The 16678-nt window shown below is 45.3% G+C and overlaps 1 protein-coding gene across 1 annotated transcript; it reads right to left on the bottom strand.

The window, feature by feature from the left end:
- Positions 1-861: 861 nt before the first annotated feature.
- Positions 862-14174, bottom strand: LOC124044448 (probable ribonuclease ZC3H12C). The gene is made up of 5 exons (XM_046364081.1): positions 13483-14174; positions 13180-13319; positions 5410-5644; positions 5181-5287; positions 862-5085 (listed from the first exon to the last, which is right to left on the bottom strand). Exons 1-5 carry the CDS (start codon positions 14172-14174, stop codon positions 3638-3640), a joined length of 2622 nt encoding a protein of 873 aa, XP_046220037.1. The 3' UTR covers positions 862-3637.
- Between the last annotated feature and the right edge of the window lie 2504 nt (positions 14175-16678).

The following is a 16678-nucleotide window of genomic DNA, read 5'->3' on the forward strand; positions in this document are numbered from 1 at the left end:
CCACCACCATGTTTGACAGTGGGGATGGTGTGTTCAGGGTGATGAGCTGTGTTGCTTTTACGCCAAACATAACATTTTGCATTGGTGCCAAAAAGTTCAATTTTGGTTTCATCTGACCAGAGCACCTTCTTCCACATGTTTGGTGTGTCTCCCAGGTGGCTTGTGGCAAACTTTAAACGACACATTTTATGGATATCTTTAAGAAATGTCTTTCTTCTTGCCACTCTTCCATAAAGGCCAGATTTGTGCAATATACGACTGATTGTTGTCCTATGGACAGAGTCTCTCACCTCAGCTGTAGATCTCTGCAGTTCATCCAGAGTGATCATGAGCCTCTTGACTGCATCTCTGATCAGTCTTCTCCTTGTATGAGCTGAAAGTTTAGAGGGATGGCCAGGTGTTGGTAGATTTGCAGTGGTCTGATACTCCTTCCATTTCAATATTAGCGCTTGCACAGTGCTCCTTGGGATGTTTAAAGCTTGGGAAATCTTTTTGTATCCAAATCCGGCTTTAAACTTCTTCACAACAGTATCTCGGACCTGCCTGGTGTGTTCCTTGTTCTTCATGATGCTCTCTGCGCTTTTAACGGACCTCTGAGACTATCACAGTGCAGGTGCATTTATACGGAGACTTGATTACACACAGGTGGATTGTATTTATCATCATTAGTCATTTAGGTCAACATTGGATCATTCAGAGATCCTCACTGAACTTCTGAGAGAGGTTGCTGCACTGAAAGTAAAGGGGCTGAATAATTTTGCACGCCCAATTTTTCAGTTTTTGATATGTTAAAAAAGTTTGAAATATCCAATAAATGTCGTTCCACTTCATGATTGTGTCCCACTTGTTGTTGATTCTTCACAAAAAAATACAGTTTTATATCTTTATGTTTGAAGCCTGAAATGTGGCAAAAGGTCACAAAGTTCAAGGGGGCCGAATACCTTCGCAAGGCACTGTACCACAGGAGGTTGGTGGCACCTAAATTAGGGAGGACGCCTCGTGGTAACGGCTGGAGCAGATTAAGTGGAATGGTATCAAATACATGATTTCCATGTTTGATGCCATTCCATTTACTCAATCCATCCATCATTAGGAGCTGTCCTTCCCTCAGCAGCCTCCACTGACATACAGTATACATACACTGTCTGCAAACCGAACAAACCGAACCGAACAAGTCACCTCATCAAAGGGTGTTTCATTATAGCAGAGATTAACAGTAGAGTACAGCACAGGCCATATCCAGTGACACTGAGGGAAACCACCCAAACAATTCCCCTCAAATATCTTAATGCTGATAAAAAAGTAAAAACATCACCCAGAATTCCAAAAACATCTCTTTAAAAATTCTGAACATGGAAAAAATATTACATTTTTTAACTGAACATGGTTCAGACTATCATCAGATGTGGTTAAAAGAAGCACAATGCCATGTAGAGGCATTTAATACTCTGCCACACACACAAGCACACTGGCACATAGTGCCCGAGAAGGTGCTACACGTTGCTCAGCTAAAAAAAATCACTTTTGGCTGTTGTCATGTTGAGAAACTGGTTCCAGAGACTTAAGTGCTGTCTTTGTCAAGTCAGCGGTGTTCCACTGATCCTCTGAAGGGATAGCCTTAGTTTGAAGAGAGAGCTGAGAACCACTGTACAGAAATATATTAAGAGAAAGATCATGACTGTCAATAGAGGCTGATGGTGAACAAATAATGGCTTCACCATAAAGCTGACCCCCACAGTCCCACTCACATGACTGAGAACACAATTTCAGTTCAACAATAATAAAACAACAACCCACCTTTTCCTGTCGATCAGTGCTATCCGGAATCCTTGGGACATCCCTACCTTAAACCTTCACCTCCATCCTAACCATTACCTAACCCAAACCTTAACTATTTCAAATGTCAACTTCAATGGAGTGGGGATGTCCCAAGGAACCCGGATATCACATACCTTTTTCTGTCCTCTCTGTATGCTGATCATCAATCACAGTAACAGTAGTTTGAAGAAATTGCATTTGATGCCCTTTTCTTTCACAAATCCCAAAATATATACTGAACAAAAGTTGCTCTTGTGTAATGATAATGCTGTTTAATCAGCTTCTTGATAGGCCACATCTGGATTATCCTGGCAAAAAATAAATGCTCATTAACAGGGATGTAAGCATTTGAGAGAAATATGCTTCTTGTGCGTATGGAAAATATCTGGGATCTTGTATGAAACATGGGATCAATACTTTACATGTTGCGTTTATATTTTTCTTCAGTATATTTTAGAACAGTAACAAATGTGACCAATTACGCCACATATACTCAAAATACCTTTTGTATAAATATTCTCCTATAAAACAATGATCTGGTTTAAGTTAATAGGATACAATTTGTATCAACGAGGAGAGGCATTCTCTTGTTCACTAAAGTATGTGGTGGTCAGGTTACCTTGGCAACACAAGTCCAGTGTTTTGGACTGCTGTGTGAGAGGTGTCATTGCCTAACTATTTATTATATTCACTCAGTGATAGTGACAACTTGCAATGGATTCTAAGCCAGGAGGTAGAGTTTAGAAATACCCTCTCCACAGACTGAAGTTACAGTTGTCTGTCTGTCTGGATGGTTACACCAGACGTCTTCTCTTGTAATGATACCCTCTTTAACTAAAATACTCTTACTCATAATGAAAATGACAAAGGGACAAATAAATTAACACATTCATACGTAAAAGAAAATATATATTTTTAAAAACTGTTAAAACGAACAGTGCACCTGCACTAGTTTGAATATCCTCAAGAACCATCTTGATATGATTTCAATGGCCAGAATGTTTTTTGGAGGACAAAGAAAAATGATTAAAAAAAGGAAAAGAAAATCAATATCGCAATGTTCCATGCTGTGACGTAAGTTTTTGGTCTCTCCCCAGAGAGGAACTAGCTCCTGTATGTAAGAGTAAACAATAATCTGGGGTTTTCACATAAACTTTATCGGGCCTTTAACAGTTGGAGTTCCTGCGTTTCACTTCTCTAAAGGGGAACATTCATTAAATCTTTCAACAATGATATCAAATTCACCACCTGTTTTAACAATTCTCTGATGAGAAATGACAGGGATAAAATTAAATCAGTGTAGCTTGGACTTATGTATTTGCTTTGTCTTTAAATTTAAATGTTTGGAAGTGTAATTTTATGACGACAAACCATACCCTAGATTTGGAATCCCAGAATTCACCCTGTTTTGACACCTCAGGACTTTCCCTAACTCTGAAGCACCCTGAAACACTTGAGCCCTCCTTACACTATGATATGATTTCCACAAATAAAATAAAAATCATAAATAAATCTATGAAAAGTGCCCTTAAAAAATATGAAAAGCTATAGAAATAATTTAAAATATATTACAAAATAAATTAATTAAAGCAACACATCCCATTCAGAATCTCCGGAATCCTGACCTTAGTGCTGAAGATGTTCTCATACCACACAACAGTAATGAATGAGCAGGGCAGTGAAAAAAAAACCAATAAGGTTGAAAAAATAATATTTGATGGAAAAAGATAAAGCATCTTCCCCTGCCATTGTAGATGTTTTGGGGAGACTATAGAGTTGAGCACGCCACTTATTTCCTCTGCTACAGTAGTGTCAGTATTCAGTAGCCAGCCTGGGACTTCTCAGCCAGGATGGCTGCAGCCAGCTGCTGGGCATCCATCACATGGGGGTTCCTCACCATCACCACCCTCACCAGCTCTGGGGGGAAGATGTTACACAGGTTGACAAACACATTCTCCCTGACGTTCTGGTATCTGCCCAGTGCAGGGGGCTCCTGGTGCTGGGGGGCCGTAGAGTGGTGGGTAAGAGGTTGAAGATGGGAGGAGGAAAGGGATTGAGGATGGGGAGAGTGTGTCCCCCTGGGCCAGGGCGAGTGCCAGGGTTGTTTGCGGCCCTGAGGCAGGGACTGGAAAGTGAAAGGCTCGTAGCAGGCCTGGGGGGGATGCTTGTAGTGGGGGTCCCATCTGGCCAGTCGCTGCTCCTGTCCTGGCCCAGGGTAGATCCTCCTTGGGTGGACAGGGGATTGCTTGTAGAGGCTGTTGTTGTCCTGCCAGGTGGAGCCCCCCAGGTTATGCCCCAGAGGAGAGTTGTGAGAGTGGGAGAGGGGGCTTGAGATCTGGGATAGAGGTTGGGGAGGGTAGTTCCCAGAACAGCCAGAGTGGCTCCCCACAGACGGTTGCTGAATATGGGGAGGAAGGTAGGAGAGCTGGGCCTTGAAGTGGTGGAGGGAGGAGGGAGGATCCTCCAGGCTGCTCTGAGCTAGAGGGTAGCCATGGTGGGAGCCTCCATGGGGGTGCTGGGTCAAACCAGGGGGTGGGTGGTTGGGGTGTTGTGGGTAGCAGCTAGGGCAGTGATGGTGGTGGTGATGGGGGTGGGGATAGTGGCACTTGAGGCTGTCATCCAGCAGGGGATCAGGGGAGAAGGAGTCTGAGCTCACGCTGCCCTCGCTGCTGCAGTCAGACACCATTGAGCCCGTCCGTAGGTCAGCTGGGAACAGCCGATCGGGGCTCCGCGGCACTACCAGGCTTAGGCTGGAGTAAGCCCCCATCAGGGAGTGGTAGTTTAGCTCCGGGGATTCACAGGTGGAGTATGACTTTGAGTGACCAAGCCCCGACAGCCCTGGAGCTCTGGAGGAGGTGTTCCCCCAGTCCCGAAGAGAGAAGCCGTGGCTGGAAGGAGGTCCCCCAGGAGCAGAAGCCAGGAGGCTGCTGCTGCTGCTACTGCTGCTGCTACTCCCTCTGCGGGCCTCTGCTTTAGTCCTCCTGCCCAGACGCTCTTCCAGGAGGTCGTTGTAGGAGGGGACGCAAAGGCTGGGGTCCGACTGTCTCTTTGGGGGAGCTTGGTGGGGGTCTGGCATCCCGTCTACCCTGGAGCTGCTGGACATGCTGTGAGTCTTCACCATCAGAGCCTCGCCCACCATTTTGGAGGAAGACGTAGAGGATGAAGAGGAGTTCTTGGCACGCAGCTCGTCGGCCACAGCGCATTGGGGCTGACTGCCTCTCTCAGGGTGGAAGAACTTACACTTGTGGCCGTAAGTGCACTTCTTCCCTAAGGAGAGAATACAGGATGGTTAACTCTCAATTTTGAGACAAACCAAAAGAGGCTGAATGAATGACGCATAAGAGAGAATGGCTAGGTGTTACCATAGGGACATTGCTGCTTCCTGTGTTCTGGGATAACTGGTCTCTTCCTCAGGAAGTTCTCCAGACTGGGACCATGGCGACCCAGAGGATCATCAGGAGGCATGAACCTGGACACAACCACATACCAGACACACCATCAGATATCCACAGATCAATCCCCTTGGAAAAACAACTCCAGATACTAATAGTGATAGGCTCTTTGTCCACTGTGTTGGTGGGACTTCCATACTTGTCATTGACGAACGTATACATGAGCAACCGCTCGTCAATGAACTTCTTCCACTCTGGCTTCTCATTGGCCAGGTCCCGGTAGTTGTCGTTAGAGACGATTATACCATCGGACTCGTAGGCCAGCTTGACGATGAAGCGGTCGTCATAGCAGACCACCCGGCGGCCCTGGACCCGACGAGAGGGAGTGAACACAAGGATCTTGTCTTTCTCCAGATGCCGCAATATCTCCTGGTCTAGAGAGAGAAGAGATAGAGAGAGAGGTATGCATTATGTAACGCAATTGCAGAGGCCAAATTGAGGACCGTAACATATCTTATATATATAACATACTCTCTCCTCTTCCATCCTATCATCTCTTCCCTCTGCTCAAACCTTCTCCAACCTATCTCCTGATTCTGCCTCCTCAACCCTCCTCTCCTCCCTTTCTGCATCCTTTGACTCTCTATGTCCCCTATCTTCCAGGCCGGCTCGGTCCTCCCCTCCCGCTCCGTGGCTTGACGACTCAATGCGAGCTCACAGAACAGGGCTCCGGAAGGCCGAGCGGAAATGGAGGAAAACTCGCCTCCCTGCGGACCTGGCATCCTTTCACTCCCTCCTCTCTACATTTTCCTCCTCTGTCTCTGCTGCTAAAGCCACTTTCTACCACTCTAAATTCCAAGCATCTGCCTCTAACCCTAGGAAGCTCTTTGCCACATTCTCCTCCCTCCTGAATCCTCCTCCCCTCCCCCCTCCCCCTCTCTGCAGATGACTTCGTCAACCATTTTGAAAAGAAGATCGACGACATCCGATCCTCGTTTGCTAAGTCAAACAACACCGCTGGTTCTGCTCACACTGCCCTACCCTGTGCTCTGACCTCTTTCTCCCCTCTCTCTCCAGATGAAATCTCGCGTCCTTGTGACGGCCGGCCGCCCAACAACCTGCCCGCTCGACCCTATCCCCTCCTCTCTTCTCCAGACCATTTCCGGAGACCTTCTCCCTTACCTCACCTCGCTCATCAACTTATCCCTGACCGCTGGCTACGTCCCTTCCGTCTTCAAGAGAGCGAGAGTTGCACCCCTTCTGAAAAAACCTACACTCGATCCCTCCGATGTCAACAACTACAGACCAGTATCCCTTCTTTCTTTTCTCTCCAAAACTCTTGAACGTGCCGTCCTTGGTCAGCTCTCCCGCTATCTCTCTCAGAATGACCTTCTTGATCCAAATCAGTCAGGTTTCAAGACTAGTCATTCAACTGAGACTGCTCTTCTCTGTATCACGGAGGCGCTCCGCACCGCTAAAGCTAACTCTCTCTCCTCTGCTCTCATCCTTCTAGACCTATCGGCTGCCTTCGATACTGTGAACCATCAGATCCTCCTCTCCACCCTCTCCGAGTTATGCATCTCCGGCGCGGCCCACGCTTGGATTGCGTCCTACCTGACAGGTCGCTCCTACCAGGTGGCGTGGCGAGAATCTGTCTCCTCACCACGCGCTCTCACCACTGGTGTCCCCAGGGCTCTGTTCTAGGCCCTCTCCTATTCTCGCTATACACCAAGTCACTTGGCTCTGTCATAACCTCACATGGTCTCTCCTATCATTGCTATGCAGACGACACACAATTAATCTTCTCCTTTCCCCTTCTGATGACCAGGTGGCGAATCGCATCTCTGCATGTCTGGCAGACATATCAGTGTGGATGACGGATCACCACCTCAAGCTGAACTTCGGCAAGACGGAGCTGCTCTTCCTCCCGGGGAAGGACTGCCCGTTCCATGATCTCGCCATCACGGTTGACAACTCCATTGTGTCCTCCTCCCAGAGCGCTAAGAACCTTGGCGTGATCCTGGACAACAAACTGTCGTTCTCAACTAACATCAAGGCGGTGGCCCGTTCCTGTAGGTTCATGCTCTACAACATCCGCAGAGTACGACCCTGCCTCACACAGGAAGCGGCGCAGGTCCTAATCCAGGCACTTGTCATCTCCCGTCTGGATTACTGCAACTCGCTGTTGGCTGGGCTCCCTGCCTGTGCCATTAAACCCCTACAACTCATCCAGAACGCCGCAGCCCGTCTAGTGTTCAACCTTCCCAAGTTCTCTCACGTCACCCCGCTCCTCCGCTCTCTCCACTGGCTTCCAGTTGAAGCTCGCATCCGCTACAAGACCATGGTGCTTGCCTACGGAGCTGTGAGGGGAACGGCACCTCAGTACCTCCAGGCTCTGATCAGGCCCTACACCCAAATAAGGGCACTGCGTTCATCCACCTCTGGCCTGCTCGCCTCCCTACCACTGAGGAAGTACAGTTCCCGCTCAGCTCAGTCAAAACTGTTCGCTGCTCTGGCTCCCCAATGGTGGAACAAACTCCCTCACGACGCCAGGACAGCGGAGTCAATCACCACCTTCCGGAGACACCTGAAACCCCACCTCTTTAAGGAATACCTAGGATAGGATAAAGTAATCCTTCTCACCCCCTCCCCCCTTAAAATATTTAGATGCACTATTGTAAAGTGGTTGTTCCACTGGATGTCATAAGGTGAATGCACCAATTTGTAAGTCGCTCTGGATAAGAGCGTCTGCTAAATGACTTAAATGTTAAATGTATATATCGCCATGCGCCTTTCAAATTTTGTAATAATGCGGAGGGCTCTGTATAGCTCCATATAGCTCCCCATTCACATGATTGGTTGACGGTAGGTGGGGGTCCTGTATAGATACAAACTCACTTCCTTGACACTAAGGTAACCTGCCTAAATGACTACCGACCCATAGCACTCACGTCTGTAGCCATGAAATGCTTTGAAAGGCTGGTCACTTCCCTCTGCAACTGGATCCTGGACTTCCTGATGGGCCGCCCCTAGGTGGTATTGGTAAGTAACAACACATCCTCCACACTGATCCTCAACACAGGGGCACCTCAGGGGAGCGTGCTCAGTCCCCTCCTGTACTCCCTGTTCACTCATGACTGCATGGCCAGGCACAACTCCAACACCATCATTAAGTTTGCCGATGACACAACAGTGGTAGGCCTGATCACATACAATGATGAGACAGCCTATAGGGAGGAGGTCAGAGACCTGACCGTGTGGTGCAAGGACAACAACCTCTCCCTCAACGTGATCAAGACAAAGGAGATGATTGTGGACTACAGGAAAAGGAGGACCGAGCACGTCCCCATTCTCATCGACGGGGCTGTAGTGGAGTGGAACAGGTTAAGAACTTCAAGTTCCTTGGTGTCCACATCACAAACAAACTAACATGGTCCAAGCACACCAAGACAATCGTGAAGAGGGCACGACAAAACCTATTCCCCCTGAAAATGACTGAAAATGATTTGGCATGGGTCCTCAGATCCTCAAAAGGTTTTACAGCTGCACCATTGAGATCATCCTGACGGGTTGCATCACTGCCTGGTATGGCAACTGCTCGGCCTCCGGCCGCAAGGCCCTACAGAGGGTAGGGCGTACGGCCCAGTACATCACTCGGGCCAAGCTTCCTGCCATCCAGGACCTCTAAACCAGGCGGTGTCAGAGGAAGGCCCTAAAAATTATCAAAGACTCCAGTCACCCTAGTCATAGACTGTTCTTTCTGCTACCGCACAGCTAGCGGTACCGGAGCGCCAAGTCTAGGTCCAAGAGGCTTCTAAACAGCTTCTACCCTCAAGCCATAACACTCCTGAACAGGTAATCAAATGGATACCCAGACTATTTGCATTGCCCCCCCACCCACGCTGCTGCTACTCTCTGTTATTATCAATGCATAGCCACTTTAATAACTCTACCTACATGTACATAATTACCTCAGTTACCTTGACGCCGGTGCCCCCACATTGACACATTGATTCTGTACCGGTACTCCTTGTATAAAGCCACACTATTGTTATTTACTGCTGCTCTTTAATTATTTGCTATTCTTATCTCATACCTTTTTTAGGTATTTTTTAAAATCTGCATTGCTGGTTAAGGGCGTGTAAGTAAGCATTTTGGCGCATGTGACAAATAACATTTGATTTGATTCCTTCACAACAGCTCTGCGCTGCTCTACAAAGCGCAAGAAGTTTGAATGCCCTGACTTCTGCAGAGGCCGTATCACCGTAAATTATGTTTGACCCTGCTGGTCATATATGAACGTTTGAACATCTTGGCCATGTACTCTTATAATCTCCACCCGGCACAGCCAGAAGAGGACTGGCCACCCCTCAGAGCCTGGTTCCTCTCTAGGTTTCTTCCTGGGTTCCTGCCTTTCTATGGAGTTTTTCCTAGCCACAGTGCTTATACATCTGCATTGCTTGCTGTTTGGGGTTTTAGGCTGGGTTTCTGTATAGCACTTACATCGGCTGATGTAAAAAGGGCTTTATGAATACATTTGATTGATTGATCGAACTTATACAGTATAATATAAACTAGGAACTTAGGTGCAGAAATCGACTATGGCTTCAGACTTTTACTCTGGTGAGACATGTAAAAACCAATGAATTAAGATGGCAATGACAGAGAGGGCTGCCTCAATTCTAGTCCTTTGGAAACTTTGCAGTACACTCGCAATAACATCTGCTAACCATGTGTATGTGACCAATAACATTTATTTTGATTTGATTTGAATTCATGAACAAAGCCACCCAGCGTTTGTCTGTGATTATTTTCTGATGAAACATTTAAATGTCAAGTAGCCTAACACCAGGGCTCGGCTTGTGCCTATAGAGAATGTAAAAGTACGCAATTCCCACCTATATGACAATAAGCAATGATATCAGTAAAATGTTAGACAAGTCTATAACAGTCTAAAGTGGCTTCATGTTTGTCCTTGAATTGGTGTGCATCCCTCGCCTTTGCAACCATGAAAAACACTTTAAAATTGACATATAGTTACACATCATATATGTTTGTGTTTATGTTGAACTTTTATCAATGATAAAACATATCAATGAAGAACATAATGCAAGTCCTTTATACTGCAGAAATGTATGTTTATGCCTTGAAACAAAGTATCATTGGTGTTACTCAATTTCAATTAAAGGAAATCATTTATCTTATCCTCCATTTTTGTCCTCTCTAGTGAACATCAGTTCTTGGTCCGTATCTCTAAGGCCATGCAAGCCACTGTAATAAGTCATGTTGTCCCTTTGAGAGGACATTCTGGGATGTTCAATTATATCACGTGTGGTGGTATGACCTTGACAACTTTATCTTCCTGGTAGAAGAAAATGGCTGTCGTCAGAATCAGCACATTTGTAATGTGCAATTAATAATGATCATTTTTGTCAGTTTGATATTCAAATTACTTCTAGCGAGTGAATATCCCAGGAATAGTTAAAACCTTTTGTGACTAGGGGGCAGTATTTTCATTTTTTGAAAAATAACATTCCCGTAGTAAATGGGATATTTTGGCAGGACAAGATGCTAGAATATGCATATAATTGACAGCTTAGGATGGAAAAAACTCTAAAGTTTCCAAAACTGTAAAAATATTGTCTGTGAGTATAACAGAACTGATATTGCAGGCAAAAGCCTGAGAAAAATCCAATCCGGAAGAGCCTCATGTTTTGAAAGCGCTGCGTTCCAATGCGTCCCTATTGAGCAGTGAATGGGCTATCAACCAGATGACTTTTTCTCCGTATTCCCCAAGGTATCTACAGCATTGTGAGGTAGCCATTATTCCAATCAGTCCTACTGAAAAACCAATTGTCCCGGTGAATATATTATCGAATAGATATTTGAAAAACACCTTGAGGATTGATTAAAAACAACTTTTGCCATGTTTCTGTCAATATTATGGAGCTAATTTGGAATATTTTTAGGCGTTTTTGTGACTGCAATTTCCGGGCGATTTCTCAGCCAAACGTGAAGAACAAACGGAGCTATTTTGCTTACAAAAATAATCTTTTGGGAAAAAAGGAACATTGGCTATCTAACTGGGAGTCTCGTGAGTGAAAACATCCGAAGCTCATCAAAGGTAAACAATTTAATTTGATTGCTTTTCTGATTTCCGTGACCAAGTTACCTGCTGCTAGCTGGACAAAATGCTATGCTAGGCTATTGATAAACTTACACAAATGCTTGTCTAGCTTTGGCTGTAAAGCATATTTTGAAAATCTGAGATGACAGGGTGATTAACCTGTTAATCCTACCCCCTACTTTTTCGAACATTCTGTTAAGAATCGCGCAACATTTCAGCGTCCTGCTACTCATGCCAGGAATATAGTCTATGCATATGATTAGTATGTGTGGATAGAAAATACTCTGACATTTCTAAAACTGGTAAAATCACGGCTGTGACTATAACATAACGTGTGTTTCATCGAAAAGCGGAAGAAAAACTGATCACCAAAATCTGGAAAATATATCAATGCGCCACTTGCATGTATTGTTTATGGGAAACCAAATTACATGGGGCTGAGATTGCAATTCCTACAGCTTCCACAGGATGTTGCCAGTCTTGTCAATTGCCTGGCCTTTGTTTCTTGGTCAAACGAGTGAGAAAGAGCCCATTCCTTCCGGTCTCCGATAGGATGTTTTGGATGAGAAATTTCCGACCATGATTTTAAGACGTGGAGCTATTGAATACACATCGCCCGTGATCAATTTGATAGATTATTAACGTTTACTAAAAGCCTAAAGTTGGATTACAAAAGTATTTTGAAGTGTTTTGTGAAAGTTTATCATCAACTTTTTTAATAAAAAAAATGACGTTGCGTTTTAAAACGCTGTTTTTTCCTTGATCACACACTCTTCATAGATCGATATTTAGGGTATATATGGACCGATTTAATCGAAAAAAGACCCAATAGTTATGTTTATGGGACATCTAGGAGTGCCAACAAAGAAGATCATCAAAGGTAATAAATGTTTTATATTTTATTTCTGTGTTTTGTGTAGCGCCGGCTATGCTAATTATTTTGTTTACGTCCCCTTCGGGTATTTCAGGGTGTTGCATGCTATCAGATAATAGCTTCTCATGCTTTCACCGAAAAGCATTTTAAAAATCTGACTTGTTGGCTGGATTCACTACGAGTGTAGCTTTAATTCAGTACCCTGCATGTGTGTTTTAATGAACGTTTGAGTTTTAACGAGTGCTATTAGCATTTACCATAGCGCATTTGCATTTCCAGATGGCTAGATGGGACGCATGCGTGTTGGGTCGACGTAAGAGGTTAACGAGAGAATCGCTGACATGATGTCAGCTGGTACTTTTGTGACAGGGCTGAAATGCAGTGGAAATGTTTTTGTGGGATTCAGTTTATTTGCATGGCAAAGATGGACTTTGCAATTAATTGCAATTCATCTGATCACTCTTAATAACATTCTGGAGTATATGCAAATTGCCATCATACAAACTGAGGCAGCAGACTTTGTGAAAATTTATATTTATGTTATTAATATATGTTATTACATTTTTCGCCCTTACTGTACATGTTTTCATAATTAAATCCTAATGACCACTACAGAGGACAATTTTGCTCTTACCATGAAATATAAATATCTTTTTTTTAATAACTAAATAATTTTTTCTAAACACATTTTTTTGTAACATGTTGTTTTCCACCCCAAACACTTATGTTGTGTAAAAAAAAGGAGGATAGATCACGTTTTTTTAAGGGTTAATGTCCTGAGATTTGAGCATCCTCAATTACCTCAAATATGCTATTGGTGTTACTGTCCTTAAAGGGAAAAGGGAAGACACAAATGTTGGGAGAAAGAGGTGATTTAAAACAGGAGTGAGGGTGGAGTTTAATCTAAATAAGGTTGGGGTTTGGAGAGTTATGGAATGTTGAGGGTGCACGTGGAAATGCTGGTTAACCTGTGATAAGGGTGTCCGGTCTGGACTGTTCCTTTCTCCAGGCGGGCACAAACACAGTGATGTCACGGTGACCGCGCTCAAGGAACCAATCAACAGCCAGCTGGATGCCGTGACAGGAGAACACTTCCTTATTCCCATGGCTGTGGAAAAACATACACAAATCCATGGTCATGAAATTCTTGGCGTCTTCGTTTATTTCTATAATACTACAGAATGAAGATTAGATGAACTAGTGGATAAGCTTTTTCAGAGTGAACCTCAGTAAAGTGTTTCTGAATGCAGCAGCAGTTTGTGTTGACTCACCTCATGGCTACATTACTCCCATCCACCACCACAGGCCTGATGTTCTCCTTGTCATCCAACAGCAGCTGGGAGGAGCAGTCCAGCCTGCAGGAGTCCAGAGAGGAGGAGGATAAGGAGGAGGAGGAGGGTGAGTGGGAGGTGGCTGACCCCCCAGCCTGATTCATTTCTGACTTGGTGCCCAGTTTGACCAGTTCTCCCAGTATGTCATTGATGAGGGCGTCGGGCCCTAGCTTCCGCACAACCAGCAGAACCAGCTCCTCAGAGTAGCCCAGCTTCAGGGCAAACTCCATCTTGGGGCGAAACTCTGTGAAGGGGTTGGTGGAGTGTTTTGGGTCTCTAGAATGGGGGCTCTGTGCCGGGCCCTGCCCAGCTGGGTGACAGGGGTGTGGGTGGGTGGTCTGAGCGTCAGAACCAGAGCCATGTTGGACCCCTCGCTCATCCTCGCTGTCCGACGCAGCACTCTCTTCAGAGGAGTTACTACAACTACTACTACTGCTGATGCTGTTACTACTGACACTGCTATGGGTGCCTCCTACCTCCGTCTCGTCCCCCTCCAAGGCTCCTGAGTGGGTGCCAACTGTGGCACTCAAGCTGGCCTGGCGGTCGGTGCCTTCCACGTGGAGGTAGTCCAAATCCAGCCCCAGGTTGAGGATGTGGCCTGTTTCATCCTCCAGATGGTCCTTCAGGCCCATTAAGCCGTCTCATACATCCAGTATCTAACACCGGACCTCTGACCCCGGACGACCCCAATGTCACTGCTGCTGATAGGCTGCTCTCTGACCAATCCTGAGACAGAAGCCTGGGGGAGAAGGAGGTGCATTGGTCAGACTGGTTTCCTCCTATAAATCTGGGAAATTTTCAATACTTTTCTATCTGAACCTTTCGTAATGTTACAATTAACCCCCAAGTGATTTGACTCCTATTTCCTAACTTGTTGAGATACTTTATAACAGCCAGAGTAAATCACTGGGCCCAGCCCTCCCTTAAATCACTGAGCCCAGCCCTCCCCATGCTGCAGGTGGTAGGTAACCTTGAAGAGCTCTAATTGAGTAACCTGAGCTGTAGTAGAGCTTATTAAGCGTTAGGCTGAATGACACACCAGATGCATTTCCAAAAGGGCAGGTTTAAAACCATCGTTTCCATCATTCACTTCAATTGATTTGCATTTTAGCAGCGATGAGATCAGCAGTCAGAGAAGCTCTCATCAACGTCGGTGTTAACAACACACCGTGCTAAGACACACAAACCTGGCAGAATTGACACTCAATAACATACTCTGCATTGCATTGTCTTGACATGATTTAAAGGGGACTCTTTACATCCACCACCTGATGTTCAAACTAGGATCAGTGGTTGTGTGCTGGGGTTTGTGATTGGTTGAAAAAAAGAAAGACCTGTTCTAATGGGCCAGCCTCCTAATTTCTCAGTGACCCCTTTAAAAGGGACATGTATTACAGCATCATCTGAACACGGTGACACACTAATCTAGGCATCCAGGGAAACCTGCACTCAGGGGTATACGCAATATAATAAACAATTAGGGTTAGGAGTTATTTATTTATTTCACCTTTATTTAACCAGGTAGGCAAGTTGAGAACAAGTTCGCATTTACAATTGCGACCAGGACAAGATAAAGCAAAGCAGTTCGACACATACAACGACACAGAGTTACACATGGAGTAAAACAAACATACAGTCAATAATACAGTAGAAACAAGTCTATATACGATGTGAGCAAATGAGGTGAGATAAGGGAGGTAAAGGCAAAAAGAAGGCCATGGTGTCAATGTAAATACAATATAGCAAGTAAAACACTGGAATGGTAGTTTTGCAGTGGAAGAATGTGCAAAGTAGAAATAAAAATAATGGGGTGCAAAGGAGCAAAATAAATAAATAAATAAAATAAAATAAATACAGTAGGGAAAAAGGTAGTTGTTTGGGCTAAATTATAGGTGGTCTATGTACAGGTGCAGTAATCTGTAAGCTGCTCTGACAGTTGGTGCTTAAAGCTGGTGAGGGAGATAAGTGTTTCCAGTTGCAGAGATTTTTGTAGTTCGTTCCAGTCATTGGCAGCAGAGAACTGGAAGGAGAGGCGGCCAAATAAAGAATTGGTTTTGGGGGTGACCAGAGAGATATACCTGCTGGAGCGCGTGCTACAGGTGGGTGATGCTATGGTGACCAGCGAGCTGAGATAAGGGGGTACTTTACCTAGTAGGGTCTTGTAGATGACATGGAGCCAGTGGGTTTGGCGACGAGTATGAAGCAAGGGCCAGCCAACGAGAGCATACAGGTCGCAATGGTGGGTAGTATATGGGGCTTTGATGACAAAACGGATGGCACTGTGATAGACTGCATCCAATTTGTTGAGTAGGGTATTGGAGGCTATTTTGTAAATGACATCGCCAAAGTCGAGGATTGGTAGGATGGTCAGTTTTACAAGGGTATGTTTGGCAGCATGAGTGAAGGATGCTTTGGTGCGAAAAAGGAAGCCAATTCTAGCTTTAACTTTGGATTGGAGATGTTTGATGTGGATCTGGAAGGAGAGTTTACAGTCTAACCAGACACCTACGTATTTGTAGTTGTCCACGTATTCTAAGTCAGAGCCGTCCAGAGTAGTGATGTTAGACAGGCAGGCAGGTGCAGGCAGCGATCGGTTGAAGAGCATGCATTTAGTTTTACTTGTATTTAAGAGAAATTGGAGGCCACGGAAGGAGAGTTGTATGGCATTGAAGCTTGCCTGGAGGGTTGTTAACACAGTGTCCAAAGAAGGGCCAGAAGTATCCAGAATGGTGTCATCTGCGTAGAGGTGGATCAGAGACTCACCAGCAGCAAGAGCGACATCATTGATGTATACAGAGAAGAGAGTCGTCCAAGAATTGAACCTTGTGGCACCCCCATAGAGACTGCCAGAGGTCCGGACAGCAGACCCTCCGATTTGACACACTGAACTCTATCAGAGAAGTAGTTGGTGAACCAGGCGAGGCAATCATTTGAGAAACCAAGGCTGTCGAGTCTGCCGATAAGGATGTGGTGATTGACCTAGTCGAAAGCCTTGGCCAGATCAATGAATACGGCTGCACAGTAATGTCTCTTATCGATGGCGGTTAAGATATTGTTTAGGACCTTGAGCATGGCTGAGGTGCACCCATGACCAGCTCTGAAAACAGATAGCATAGCAGAGAAGGTATGGTGAGAT

The sequence above is a fragment of the Oncorhynchus gorbuscha genome, linkage group LG09, assembly GCF_021184085.1.
Source record: "Oncorhynchus gorbuscha isolate QuinsamMale2020 ecotype Even-year linkage group LG09, OgorEven_v1.0, whole genome shotgun sequence".
Taxonomy (NCBI): Eukaryota; Metazoa; Chordata; class Actinopteri; order Salmoniformes; family Salmonidae; genus Oncorhynchus; species Oncorhynchus gorbuscha.

Excerpts from the sequence above, each read along its gene's own strand:
- LOC124044448 (XM_046364081.1), bottom strand. The coding sequence starts at position 14,174 with ATGGGCCTGAAGGACCATCTGGAGGATGAAACAGGCCACATCCTCAAC. Across the intron at positions 5,288-5,409 it reads TATACGTTCGTCAATGACAA|GTTCATGCCTCCTGATGATC; the intron begins GTATGGAAGTCC and ends GGTTGTGTCCAG. Across the intron at positions 5,086-5,180 it reads GAAGCAGCAATGTCCCTATG|GGAAGAAGTGCACTTACGGC; the intron begins GTAACACCTAGC and ends TTCTCTCCTTAG.